The sequence below is a fragment of the Watersipora subatra genome, chromosome 9, assembly GCF_963576615.1.
Source record: "Watersipora subatra chromosome 9, tzWatSuba1.1, whole genome shotgun sequence".
In the NCBI taxonomy this organism is placed as follows: domain Eukaryota; kingdom Metazoa; phylum Bryozoa; class Gymnolaemata; order Cheilostomatida; family Watersiporidae; genus Watersipora; species Watersipora subatra.
Window position 1 is genome coordinate 42210991 of NC_088716.1, and position 13708 is coordinate 42224698.

The 13708-nt window shown below is 35.1% G+C and overlaps 3 protein-coding genes across 4 annotated transcripts in view; all 3 read left to right on the forward strand.

Moving 5' to 3' along the window:
- Window positions 1-4326, forward strand: part of LOC137403994 (polyamine-transporting ATPase 13A3-like) — a 36817-nt gene extending 32491 nt beyond the window's left edge. For both annotated transcript variants that reach the window (XM_068090146.1, XM_068090147.1), the window contains 5 exons: window positions 1170-1393; window positions 1601-1752; window positions 2982-3070; window positions 3512-3601; window positions 3918-4326. In XM_068090146.1, coding sequence (XP_067946247.1) covers window positions 1170-1393; window positions 1601-1752; window positions 2982-3070; window positions 3512-3601; window positions 3918-4070 — 708 coding nt within the window. In that variant the 3' untranslated portion in view covers window positions 4071-4326. The remainder of the gene's footprint in view (window positions 1-1169; window positions 1394-1600; window positions 1753-2981; window positions 3071-3511; window positions 3602-3917) is intronic.
- An 810-nt stretch (window positions 4327-5136) lies between these two features.
- Window positions 5137-8919, forward strand: LOC137403841 (uncharacterized). Its single transcript, XM_068089909.1, has 4 exons — window positions 5137-5168; window positions 5613-5724; window positions 7481-7548; window positions 8715-8919. Exons 1-4 carry the CDS (start codon window positions 5166-5168, stop codon window positions 8850-8852), a joined length of 321 nt encoding a protein of 106 aa, XP_067946010.1. The 5' UTR covers window positions 5137-5165; the 3' UTR covers window positions 8853-8919.
- A 472-nt stretch (window positions 8920-9391) lies between these two features.
- LOC137404357 (PRA1 family protein 3-like) lies at window positions 9392-13219 on the forward strand. Its single transcript, XM_068090555.1, has 4 exons — window positions 9392-9616; window positions 9741-9958; window positions 10226-10377; window positions 12963-13219. Exons 1-3 carry the CDS (start codon window positions 9441-9443, stop codon window positions 10363-10365), a joined length of 534 nt encoding a protein of 177 aa, XP_067946656.1. The 5' UTR covers window positions 9392-9440; the 3' UTR covers window positions 10366-10377; window positions 12963-13219.
- Window positions 13220-13708: the final 489 nt, after the last annotated feature.

Consider the following 13708-nt stretch of genomic DNA (forward strand, 5'->3'; position numbering starts at 1 on the left):
ATGCAAAATAATCAGTTACCACCCTATGAAAAAGACACCTAAAACAGGATATTATTATAACAAAACATGTTTTTATTGTTCTAATTTACCACCTGCGCTTACAACGTAACAGAGACCTATCTGGTGCTTATGACTTGCAATAAATGTAACATTAACAATAATATGTACAGTATTGTATGGAGTTTTTAACTTAGAGACAGATGGTAGCGGCTAACGGAGGTGTGAATCCCTTGGTGGTAGCATGTTCGGTATGCTACACTTTTGTGACACTATATAACATAAACTCTAAATTAAACTTTAATGAACTTAATACACTCGCTTAAAAATAAGTTTTAATCTTACGTCACGCTAAACTTGATTCCAAGTTCCTTTTTATTTCCAAGCTTTTCCTTTTTTTTCGGCTTGTCTTTTTGTCTTGCTTTCACCTTCACTTTTAGCTGGCCTTTTTAAAACTTTTCTAAATTAATCTGAAAAAAACATCGAGCGATGCTGTTCTCACACGCAGTCTCTTGCATACTCGGCCACCTAGTCACATCGAGATTCGTTTCATATCTCAAATTTGTCTTGTATCTCAAGGCTGAAATTGTCTCGTGTAATCTTCCTCGTATCTCAAGTTTCTGCTATATCGGGTCACTCTTGTGTAGAGGTATGACTGTACGCACATCCAGTGGAAACATAGAGTTCAATATCTCAGACCTTAAAAAATTATTCCGAACAGAAGATTTGATATCTTTGCTCAGCATACAAGCTGGGCAAAGATTTGAAACTCAAAAACCCGAGTTGGGTTTCTAAGCAGAGTTGGTTGTCAACTAAACCCTTCTCTATCGTTAACTTGAGAATTGAACTGTTTAATGTAGACACAATCAATGTGATCTACAACAAACTGCTGTATTTTAAGTAAGCACTATTTTATTTTGATTACAATAAAATTAGCTATATGTAAACTTTGATTATTTTACAGAAATACTATATCCAATAGTGTTACTGATATCTATTAGGAGTGTTTTGTACTGTTGTTGAATTATTTTAGATCTCTCTTTTTCATGGTTGTCTACCAGCACCTTTCGCTATTACTCTTGTAAATGACCCAACCTGTAGTGTACTCATCATTTATAAATGTTTTGCAAGTATGCTTTTTATATGCAATGGGTTTACTGATCTTCTTGCAGGGCGGTACAAATCTTGGAGACACACAGTTTCTATACATAGACTTAGCTATCACAACAACTGTCGCATTCCTCATGGGTCACACTCACGCGTACCACAAGCTTGTACCTCAGCGCCCATCAGGAGCCTTACTATCTTTTGCTCCTATGTTCACCCTGTTTGCTCAGATTATACTCATGGCTACTGTACAGATCATTGCATATGTATATCTCCACCAACAATACTGGTAAGAGTGGAGTGGTTAGGTAAAATCTAATCATGAAACCTCATGAGGCTAGAAGACTTTTCCTAGATTAATTTTACTCATTTATGTAATATTGCTATATGTAATATTGTAATATTACTCATTACCAATTTCTCATCCATGAGAATACAAAGTATTCTCATGGATGATAAATTGTCTCATATTTTAGCATGACCTCTGATACTGTAGGTTCACTCCGAATGAAAGCACACCAGGAGGAGATTTCGCAACATTGACGTATGAATCAACAGTGGTGTTTGTTGTCTCGAGTTTTCTATATATAACGTTGGCTGTCAACTACAGCGTCGGGCCGCCTTATCGCAAACGTATTTGGACCAACAGTAAGTAGGCCAATAAAGACACGTTTGTTAATTGACTCAATTTGATGATTTGATTCATTTTGATGATTTGATTCGTTGTGTTGATTTGATTTATTGTGATGATTGGTGTTGGTGATTGGTTCGTTGTTGTGATGATTTGATTCATTGTGATGATTTGGTTCGTTGTGTTGATTTGATTCATTGTGATGATTTGATTCGCTGTGTTGATTTGATTCATTGTGATGATTTGATTCGTTGTGTTGATTTGATTCATTGTGATGATTTGATTCATTGTGAAGATTTGATTCATTGTGATGATTTGATTCGTTGTGGTAATTGACTCAATTTGATGATTTGATTAATTGTGATGATTTGATTCATTGTGTTGATTTGATTCATTGTGATGATTTGATTCATTATGATGATTTAATTCATTGTGATGATTTGATTCGTTGTGGTAATTGACTCAATTTGATGATTTGATTCGGAGGATTGGAATTTACTAATGCTTTCTTATAGAAGGGAAATAGCAGTTTGATAGGAGGAAACTGCTTGGAGTTTGCCTATAAATTTTGTTAAGAGAGCCACGGTGTGACTTCTTATGATTTTAGATACTTTGTCCTTTGATTAAAAACTTGGATTTGTCCCAACTCTCTTCAGTCGATAGTTTAACTTGTGGTGTGAATATCACTAAGTTTCCATACAGCGATAGTGTAGCGACTCCTAGTTGAGCTAGTGTTGAAGCGCTTTGCTGGGCTGACAAGCAGATCATGTTTTGCCATAGTAGAGCGATGGTTGTGCTGCGCCTTATGTCAAGGTCAGGCAAGATTTATGCGCAAGCACAAGTCCGACCCCTGGCTCGTAGCACGGGAGTTTCACTTCCAAACAGCAACACTGAATCACAACTGAATAAGAGTGACAAGGCTGTTTCCATGATGGCATTGCAGCACCATATGGGATTGTGTCACTATGCTATCACTGTGGAAACTTAGTGCAATGCATTTGTTGTTACTATAATGTTCATCTCATGCTGGAGTTAATCGCTGATTGTCTCTCTGTGCTGCAGAACATGTTCGTGAGGCTGGGAATTGTACAATTTTAGTGTTATGCGCTGACTCACATGCACACCAAATATGCGGTAAAACGCGTTTTTTACTACTTGATAGATTCTGACCAATTATCGTATTTTTGTCTGCGCTGTGTCGAGGTTGGTAACCTTGCTACTCTGCCATATTCTTGTTTTGTTGTAGAACCATTTTTTATATCTGCCATAGTCCTCTGGCTCCTCTCACTCATGCTCCTCTTCTACCCTCCAGAGTTTGTGGAGAAGTTCCTCGGTGTAAGTACTTGTTAGTGGCCTTAAACCAGTAAAGGTATAATGGCGTAGAGCAATTGTTTGAAGTCGTAGATAATAGCATCGAATATTTCATATATGTATCTATCAAAATCCTGCTAATATCTGTATTTTTAATGAGTGTTGGTTACTTTTGCATTGGTTCCTAACTATAACATGTTATGTTATCATAGTAGCTGACTAATACATGTAAAACTGTATTAGTCCAAATCCAATGTATTACTCACAGTCCAAAACAATGACATGCCTACCGTTTTTCTCAGGGAACCAAATGGAACCAATCATTAGCTAGAGATGGGCTATCTTTTTACACTTAAACCAATAGCATTCTTCAGTTCATGGAAACATGTATATTATGGCTTTACTGTTGAGCAACTGCATATTATATTTGTATTATACACAATATGGGATATGATTTAATTGTAGATGAAACATATCGACATAAAGCATTACGGATTCAAGATAATCTTGTTACTCTTTGTGGTTATACACTTTCTGGCCAGCACCATGATAGAGGTCGGTTTTTGTCTACTTGTGGATGCTATCACATTCAGTCCCGTTACCAATATACTACACAGTATTTCAATATTTGTTGTTTTTTAGGTGCATCAGGGTTTATTTGCTATGATGTATTATTTGCTTTTTGTGTCCCACAACTTAGAAACTTCTAATTGTCTTTCGGCAAGGTCTGCTAAAGCTTGCATCTTATGAATAATTTCCTATGGCAAACTGTTGGGTATTTATTGTTTACTTAGCTACAGTTTAGAAGCATAAATTCGTAGCATTTTTATTTTAAGATGTATCAAAATGTTTTATCAATCTTTTATTTTAGTCATTCTTGGTGGACAGTGAATTATTCCAAAGATTTAGTCGATGCATAAGGCGAAAGAGGCGACCTAACAACAAGTATAAACGTGTGGCAATGGAATTAGTCACTTCTACCTGGCCGCCAGTTGGGGAGGTCACATACCCCATTCCTGAATAGATTGTGTTTAGTCTAAGAAATGTTGCTCACTTTGAAGGCCTTGATTTTGACCAATAAACATTGTTTTATTTATCCAATCCATGTAGTTTTTATGCTAGGGATATTATTTTACTTCTATCTGTTTTGCAGTCATAATAGAGATGGTTTTATCCAATCTCAACAGAGTAAATGCTGTGATTTTTATATAGCATTTACTGGTACTGGTGTAACTTTAGATATCTTTCATCCATTTGAATAAATAAATACCAAACACATACCATAATTTGGATGTTCTCCTTTCACATGTTTAATAATACATATACAATGAACTACAATGACATTTTCATATGATTGACAGATTGGCAAAATATTTTTCATATTTTCTGCCCTTTATCTATAATGTATTGTGTTTGCTCTTCGTGTCCTACAACTTTTGGGAACTTCTAACTGTCTCTCGGCAAGATTTCCTAATACTTGCATCCTATGAAGAATTTGCAATGGCAGACTGTTGGGTATTCATTGTTCACTTGCTTACCCTACCTGCGATGAAGCACCACACATAGGTGAACCTAATCAGTTTCCTTTAGTCATTTTTTAACAGACGTGGTGTACAGCTTCTCATTTGTCTAAGCGTTAGCATCCTTGGAAGTGGTCTGGAAATATTTTGATTAATTTAAGCCGCAATAACAAGTAATTGCATAGTTCAATATCTTCAGCAAACAACTTCAGAATGTTAATGATCTGCTGATTAAGGTTTTACCACGCAATCCTGATTGACAGTAATGGCATCAGCTTTGCAACCTTAAAATTATTGTCTGCAAAGCGAGCAAACTTTCTTTTCCAATAAATTAGATTAAATACTTTGCGTAGAGCCATTCCTAGCAAATTTCAAAACTTCTAAATATGCATAAAATCAATTTGAAAAGTTGTCTTCTCTTGTTTTAAAACTAACTCTAAACGTCTATGTATCAGCAAAATCACTGATGTCTTTATTGACTTTTATATATGGGCTCAACAATCTTGGCAGTTCGTTGTACGGCGAGTTAATTCATTCTATTCGTACTTCGTTTTGTAAAATTGTGCTAAGCGGAAACTCTCTTCTATCTGACTGCCAATATGGTGAGTTATAAATAAATACAATCCATAATTTTCATCCATGAAATCTGCTTTCTAAGGTGGTGTTTTTCCTATAATGACTTGAAAAACACATTTTATGTTTACTGTAGAATATGTTTCTTTGCGATAGTATTTTTTGCTGATAGAAATTTAAATTCCTAGACTGCTTGAACAATTGTTTGTTGTTCATGATTGTTTTCTTCCAAAGTTTGTTAACTAAATTTTTTCATCAGCTTTGTCCATTGCTGTAGAATCTTCTATTTATTGCTGAATACATGAATATTGCTTATGGTGTTGGCGTTTAAACTTATTGCTAGTACGCTGTCATTGTCTATATCCCACAGCGTAGTTATTTGTACAAAAGTACATTTACTAATGTTATTAATTCTTCTCTGTTGTTATTCTGTGCAATGATTTCAAGAACTTATAATGTTATATATATTTCAGGTGAATGTCCCGAAGTCGCGGAAGACTTTCTGCAAAGGACGAAAGTGCAAGAAACACACTGTGCACAAGGTAACGCAATACAAAAAGGGAAAAGATTCTTTGTATGCTCAAGGTAAGGCAATATTTTCAATTCACACTCTGTGCAGGAACAAATTTCCACTCAATTGAAATGCTAGTCGTTCATAATTTTTTCTGCTTTAGCAAGATTAGTTCCTTTTTATAATCGAGAAATGTGGTGTAACTTATGTTGTTGGTCAGTTACTCATACTGCGGCGGCGTGAACTGGCAAAGTAAGTAGGCTACAATAGATACTCGTACAACGTAAATACTCCGTTCCAATAGCGTTTATGTTATAAGGATTCCAAGTTATTCGAAACGTAAGTCTTGTAAATTGCTTAATGCTTTTGACGATCTTCCCAAACTTGCCCCTTTTGGAGCTTTAAAAAGAAAAAACCATTTGAATATGTCTAACATGAAATAATAAAATATATCTTTACTATATTAAGAGCAGTGTCTGTCCCAAGCCAGGATTACAAGTTGGGGCCAAAGAGTGCTTTTGCCGGAACTCCTTCGTTATTCAAAATTCAACGTAGAGAACTTGCATCGATTTCATGCTTATGCATCAACGCTTTACATTTAGGAAGGTTTTTATGATAATGCGAAGCTAAGTTTTTACATAAATTCGATACGTTATGTGGAATGGATGTAAAAAGATGTTCAGGTTATAGGAGTGGCTACTGTATAGCAAAAATCTTGCGTTCAAGTCGCTGAAATTTTGTGCATTTGGGCCACTAGGTAGGAGGCCTAAACTTAGTGTTGAGTAATTTTCCAAAATCATGGATTCTAAGAGAACCAGCATAGGGTGAGTTGTCTAATGATGATGATGAAGAAGGCATTGCTGGCCTTGTAAATGAAACAAAAATTCTCCAAGTCTATGAAGCTGTTTAACAGTTATCCTGAGGAAGAAATTGAAAGTGATGCAAATGAGGAGAGGACAAAAGTGATAGCTAAAAACAAAATGTATATGATGCCAGAAAGATAAATGAATACATGAAGGAATTACATGTTACAGTTTACTCAAGTTACACAAACTCCCTGATTTTCAAGTTTTCAGTTTCTTTTTGCGCCAACTACACCTGAGTTTCACCTGTCTTATTCAATATAGAGAGGTTTTAGGAGACGGGGTCATTCAGAACTTTATCATTTCATTCTTCTACTTTTCCATACATTTTGGTTTCTTCTTGGAATTACATTTCTATATACAATAGTGGCTATATATAGCCTTGGTTTTAATGCTATAGGCAATTAATTACTCGAAGTGGTATTACAAAGATTTTGAGCTGTGAAATGAATTAAATTATGCACGACATATTCTTGAATGTTCAACTTGTGACTGTTTTGACATGCAATTCAGATATTGGCACAAATTAATTCAATTTGTCAAGGTTTTACTGTACTTTTGAATCCTCCCTCTTCTATCATTTTGTGACTTCTTGCAGTGCAAATGCATCATTAACTTATTTGATATTTGATGCAAATCTTGGTTGTTTTAACTGATCATAGCAGGCAATTTTCTTTTGTGTTTTTAAAAGGCTCTTTCAAGTTTGTACTACATATTATACTGATATATGAATACATTTACTTATATATGATATAATGTGCAATGATTTTGACATTTTGTTTAGGTTAAAAAGTGATTAGTTTAAATGTATGCTGTTGTGAGAAGCATTAGTTTCTTGTAAAGTGTGCAGTATTTGCAAAGGATGACATTAACGATTCAGTCAAAAGAACACTCAATACAACATAAAACTAACTCAACCTTACATGTATGTTGCCTTCATAGATAATTTGTGATGTTTTATTTTCAGGTAAAAGGCGTTATGACCGAAAGCAACAAGGTTATGGTGGTCAAACCAAACAGGTCTTCCATAAAAAGGTATGCTTTTCGATATTAACTTGTAAAATTGTTTACCTTGTGGCAGCATTGCTATTTGCTTATCAGATGAGTTATAGCTCATTTGAGGCTAAATAATTTGATGATAGTCATTGGTAGAATCTTTAACATTGCATCTTCATTGGGATTTCATCTTTTGTACAATTGTCTTGTAAACCTGAGGAAATAATTTGTGTATCTCATCTTGTTACCAAAGTGTTAACTAATATCCAGCTTTATTACAAAAAATTTATATGACTGTAATTAAACTTTATTTGGAAATCAGCGAAATTTTAAGAGTGGTTTGCAGGAGTCAGTCTAAAAGAGAATAATGTTAATGATTAAGTGTAATATCTGACAGTCGCTTGGCATGCTTGCTGTGGTGGAAATCAATGGCAAACATGATTTGTGCTCTGTGAGCATTTCTTGGTTTTAGATTAGTCACTAGTGAGTTAATTGTTATTTAAATGATATATATTTTCAATGGCTAAAAATTGACATTTGTAATATATTATTCATATTGTGAATTGATTTTGCATAAAGTAAAATTCGTATTAGTATGTGTTTGTTTAAATTATATTCACATTCTTTCCCATAATGTAGTGTAGAAAGCAACTGAAATTATAACTGATTTTAAATTGCATATCGACAATAATCTTTGGTGTATCAAGAATGTTATGAAATTTACCAAATTCTCTGGAGCTGTTCAGTATTTCCGGTTCAGTTATTCTAAAAGTTGCTATTAATGATATCTTTGTTGGCAGCTCAGTCAATTAGTGATTGTTTTTGACTTGTATGAGTTTGCTGAATTTGTTTGCATTGCGAGTGTCACAAATGCGTGTGGTAGTGTCGATGTCTTATTTTATAAAGCCGTGGCACAGTATGACATAAAAAAAGGTTTTGAGTAGGAACACGTCTCAATAGCCTAATCTTCAAATCAAAATTTGAAGTATTTTCGAAAAAACACATCTGAATTTATATATTTGGTTGTGGTATTGGTATGCGCTATTTGGTCACAGATTATTTATGATACGTATTACATAGATTTTTGTTATGCCCAATTTGATCATTGCACCAAAATTACCCTACATCATCAGTCAGGTTTTGAATGTTAATCCATTATCTTATTAATATTAAGCTGGCCTCCCTCATCTATGATTGTTTTTCAGGCCAAAACTACAAAGAAAATTGTATTGAAAATGGAATGCTCACAGTGCAAGTATAAGAAACAGCTGCCTCTCAAGAGATGCAAACACTTCGAGTTGGGAGGTGATAAAAAGAAGAAGGGAATGATGATCCAGTTTTAGACTTTTTCTCTCTTTGCAGTTTATACCATCTGCTGTGATTGGCCAAATAAAGCAATACTGCTACTAATTTATCGTTTCGCTTGTTCTTATTTGTCTGAACTAGTCAGGCTGAAATGAGTCATAATGCTTGTACTAATCAAGATTAGTTATTTTTCTGTTAGTTACACAGATGAATGTATGCAAAACTGACTATATAAGCTCTATCACATCAGAGTTGGAGTGGTACAAGTTGAGTGATATCAGTCAATATCGTAATCTGCTCTCAAATCAATTTTTATCTTTCAATTCAAATTTAGAAAAGAATGTTGGTACATGTACAGTATTACAAAACTTAAGCCTCCGCAGGTTTACATCATGGATTAATTACATTCCTTTCCAGTGAAGAAATACAGATCATTCAGTTGATTAATCGAGGGCATGACAATAGTCATTAAAAATCATACAAAATGGAGTTATCTACTCGGTATTTGTTAGCTGCTCAATAAAACGAAATGCTGTATCCGCTTACGGCGGCAACGTCGCGATTACAGCTATTCATTTGTAAGGACGTTTCAGTTATAAACTTGAAAATAAAACAAGTTTGCCAAGATGGTTGATGTGGAAACAGCTCCCCTCAGAACATGGAACGACTTTATGACGGATGCTCGATTTCAAATGCCTAATTTGCAAGATACAGAGAGATGCCATAACCGAATCATCAACAACCTTCTATATTATCAGACAAATTATTTCCTCATGTCTCTGTTCGTTTTCGCTATTGTCGGGTAAGGCCTAGGTTTGTATTTAGAATTTCAGAATGCCTAATCTCTAGCAAAATTTGTTTTTTTTTTCGATACATTTTGCAAAATAATTCGCAAAAGTTATTCATTATATGATTTTTGCTTTTAGGTTTCTGTACCCTGAAAAAATGCTTCTCGGCATAGTGATTACCGTGATTGCATTCATGGCCTTCGTCTACATTACCAGCCGCACTAGTGAATGGCGTCGATTGAAAACCAAGTATCCATTGGTTTTCCTTCTAACAATTATCTTCATTGTATACTTATTATCTAGAGTTATCGGGGCCGTGTTTGTGTTCTTCATTGGATTACTGGCTCCTGTTGTAGGTAAGTGCTCAATTTGTTTTTGTGTAGGAAATTGTTCAAACTGGATTTTATACACATGCCAATATTGTTTGTAGCAAATCAAACTTTTCAAAAACCAGTATATTTGGTGATAGCGACAGAAAAATGTATATGAAACGTGTAGTCCCTTTTAAAACATGTACAGTAAGCTTGATAATCTAGAGAAGAAAATATTGATGTGATCATACAAGCTAATTAAGCCTACCTGCCATCAATCATTTAGGTTCAGTTCTTTTTTTGTTTTTGTAGCAACATTATTACACGCATCTTTGCGCATGCGAAACACCAAAAATAAAATATCGAGATTCAAGGAGTATGTTGGGTTGAAAAGAACTCCAATGGGAGTTATACTGGAAGCTATGGGTCAAGAACAGGAGGCTGGGTCATAGTCTACAGTCAAGGTAAGTGAGCCGTGGCAGAGTTAGTCATTTATTTCCTCTAATCCACTGATAGGGAACTGTGTAGCAAGACAAAAGACAGGATAACCTCGTCAAGCTTTTGACGCAAGAACAGGTCTGGTTGGCATGGGATCCAAAATTTAGCCGTTTGATTTGAACCAAGAAGTGGCTCGTTAAATTTCAACTGATGCCTCACCTCATTGTCTTGGACCGGAAGTTGGTCCATCTATCCAAAAGCTGGCATGGTTGGCTAGGTTGGAGGCTGGTTTGGCCAATTTAGACTGAAAGCTGGCCCAGCCATTCTGGAATGAATGCTGACTAGGGTGACTTGTTTTTGTACTTACAAACAATGTGATAGCGAGTGGAGCATCTCTATGACAAATTTTAGTACAAGAATTAAAACACTGGCTAAACACACCGTATGGTATAACAATGATATAAGTGCAAAACACAAAGATGAACAAATTAGGTTTCACTACAATTATATATGGTAGTTCTTAAAAGTGTTAAAGTTTATTTTCTTTTCTTATATAAATAACCACCCTAATTCACCCGCCTATTACTTATATATGCTAATACATCTGACAACCTAAAAGCATGAGAGCCTCTCCCTCTGGCAAGTGTGATGCTCTTAACGAGATATAATATGCATTAAAAGAGCGCAAACTAGGAGACCAATTGAAATCTGGAGTATCAAACCGATGTTCCTTGTTGCTATGGTCGACTTTTACTCAGGTATTGTTCGAGTCTACTTAAACATTCCTGCAGTAAGCTCATTGCTCCTTTTCCAAGGGAATATCTTTATTGCCCATCGCCTAACAGCGACTCGTCAGGTTCATGGCTATCTCGTCAGCAGTCCGCAAGGAAGCCACTAACCTGAGCTAAAGCCGGTAGTAGCTTCTGTTGCTGTCATGCCTATGGCTCCTCCTGAGATATTTGACTTGGACCATAGCGTGCATTTTTTAAGCTGGTGTTCTTCCCAAGAGCTTTTTTAGAGTTGTCTTTCTGTGTGAAAGTATGGTTCTGCTTTGTGTTGTCGTTTACTTCAAATAGTTCATTAACATAAACACAAAAATTGTTCAGTCGATTCGATGTTGAGCTTGCCAACGGTTATTGCAATTAACATTTATTGTCGTACTCTTCTACCATCTTTCTGCATTTCATTATTTTATTAGTAAAAATAATTGATGTGTGCTAAAAATCATGTATTTCATATGCACTCTACTTTCAGAATTGTGGTTTACCCTCAATGTTCAGGTAAAGTCACATCATTATTGGAGATTTTACTCATTAACTCATTAGCGAAACCTATGACTTTCTTTTATTTAAATTTTTGTGTCATATTTGTTTGTCTGAACCAACCAACTAACTCAATTTAATATGCAGTTGATCTGAATAACACTTCAAGTTAGTTTGTGTATGCGCAAACATAGTCTCAATGTCGATGTCAGAATAAAGAATTGCTATACATAAAATAATAACGGGATAACAATGAATATTGCCATAAAATAGTCCTGACAAAAACTAAAAAAGAAATGCTTCGTTTTGTTTCACAAAGCAGTCAACACGTGGGCTTCATACATCTAGTTTTGTTAAGCCTTGCAAATAGTAAGAGATTTTTTGTTCAGTTGAAGGTCAGGCTACATCTAGTTTACCTTGCTATACATAGCATAAGTATGAGATTTCTTGGCCTAAATTAGGCACATGACTGCTCATTTCCACAATGAAACTCTGTTGGAATCAATATTTGTTTTTCTAATATCCTTGTTCTAGGTATTGAATGTGGGATCTTGAAATCACTGCAAGACTAGATTTGAAATAAATGGCTGGTTTACCGGTTCGAATAGAATTGTTTATTGCACTGTCAAAGAATGAAGCTTCTTCCAAGAGGGAAGGTGTGACTACGAGAAAGTTTCCTGAATACTTTGCGAAAAGCATGTGGGATTTTGCCCAGCTTTTCTTGGGATTAAATTTATCTTGTATGAGGCAAAGGGGAGAGAATGTGAGATAGGTAGACTCAAGCAAACATGGTAATACATGGCTCAGAATGCAACAGAAAAGGCTTCAAGTGATTTCAAATCGCTTAAATTATTGAGTTTGTTTTATTAACAACTGCTTTGAAGTAGATTTATTTACATAATGAGAGATTTGGCTGTGACTTTGTCTTATAGTTTTGTTCACCCATCTTGCTACCAACAATGATTCTTCGATTTTCTGAAAATTCTGAATTTATAGTAATTCTGAATGATTCTGAAAATTTATAGCCTAGACTATAAATAAGAAATTGGATGATTGTACAGATGTACTACCTATTCACTTTTGGTATAGGGATATGTAAATGTAATATGTTTTTGAAATTAGACTGGTTCTGATTAAACCTATCACTAAAGGATCTTCACACATATTGGACCAACTGCATCACAAAGGCTAAAATGACATCTCGACATATTCAACTGAAGCAGTTGTCTCTGAACGGGGGAGACATACAGACATACCTATGTTTAATATGGAAGTGTTCATAGCTCATCTGCTAGTAACCTTGATGTGCCATTGCTCTCAATATGTCATTGGCTATGGTTTGCTTGTAGATCAAGCTACCGGACAGTAAGACCACATCACACTGGACATACAAGACAGTATTTCTTAATTATGATTTATTTATTTGGCGGTAGACACACAATGATAAATTTTAGACAATCAAACCGATTTTCTCTGTTGCTCAATGGTGTGCTACATCTGACTAGTTTACTTATCGGATAAAGGGCAATAAATTGTCATTTGCACTGTTTTTTATTGGTTTGCAATATAATTTACAGTGAAAACTAGCCTGAGCACTTGTGAAAGTGCTGCTATGGTTTGTTTTATTTCTCTATCATTTTCCTCAAAGGCAATATAAAAGGATTTACCGTCATGTTCTAGTTCAGCTATAGATGGATGTGTTTGGTTTAGTTTGACAACTTGAAGCTTTTATGCTGTGCATTTATTCCCAGGAGAGTAAAGCTTGATATAACAAGATATTAGTTTGAGAAACCCGACCTAGTTGCACTGTTGGCTTGCATGTTATATATGGCCCAGCTGATAGTTTTAAATGCTTTTTCATCAAGTATGTAGCATTTTTGTGCATGTATTACAAAAATGTTGCACCAAATTGGTCTAGTGAGATAGAGAACAAGATTGGGTTGTGTGATATGTGTAAGCTTCTTTGTGGTTTCGTATTTAGCTGGTAATTTCAAGCAAGGTTTTAGTAAGCAAATGTCGACAAAGTTTATGAAGTAATTACAGATGCAAAAAGCATTACTGCAAAGTTGATTGTTGCTTTGTGGAAACTTCACCA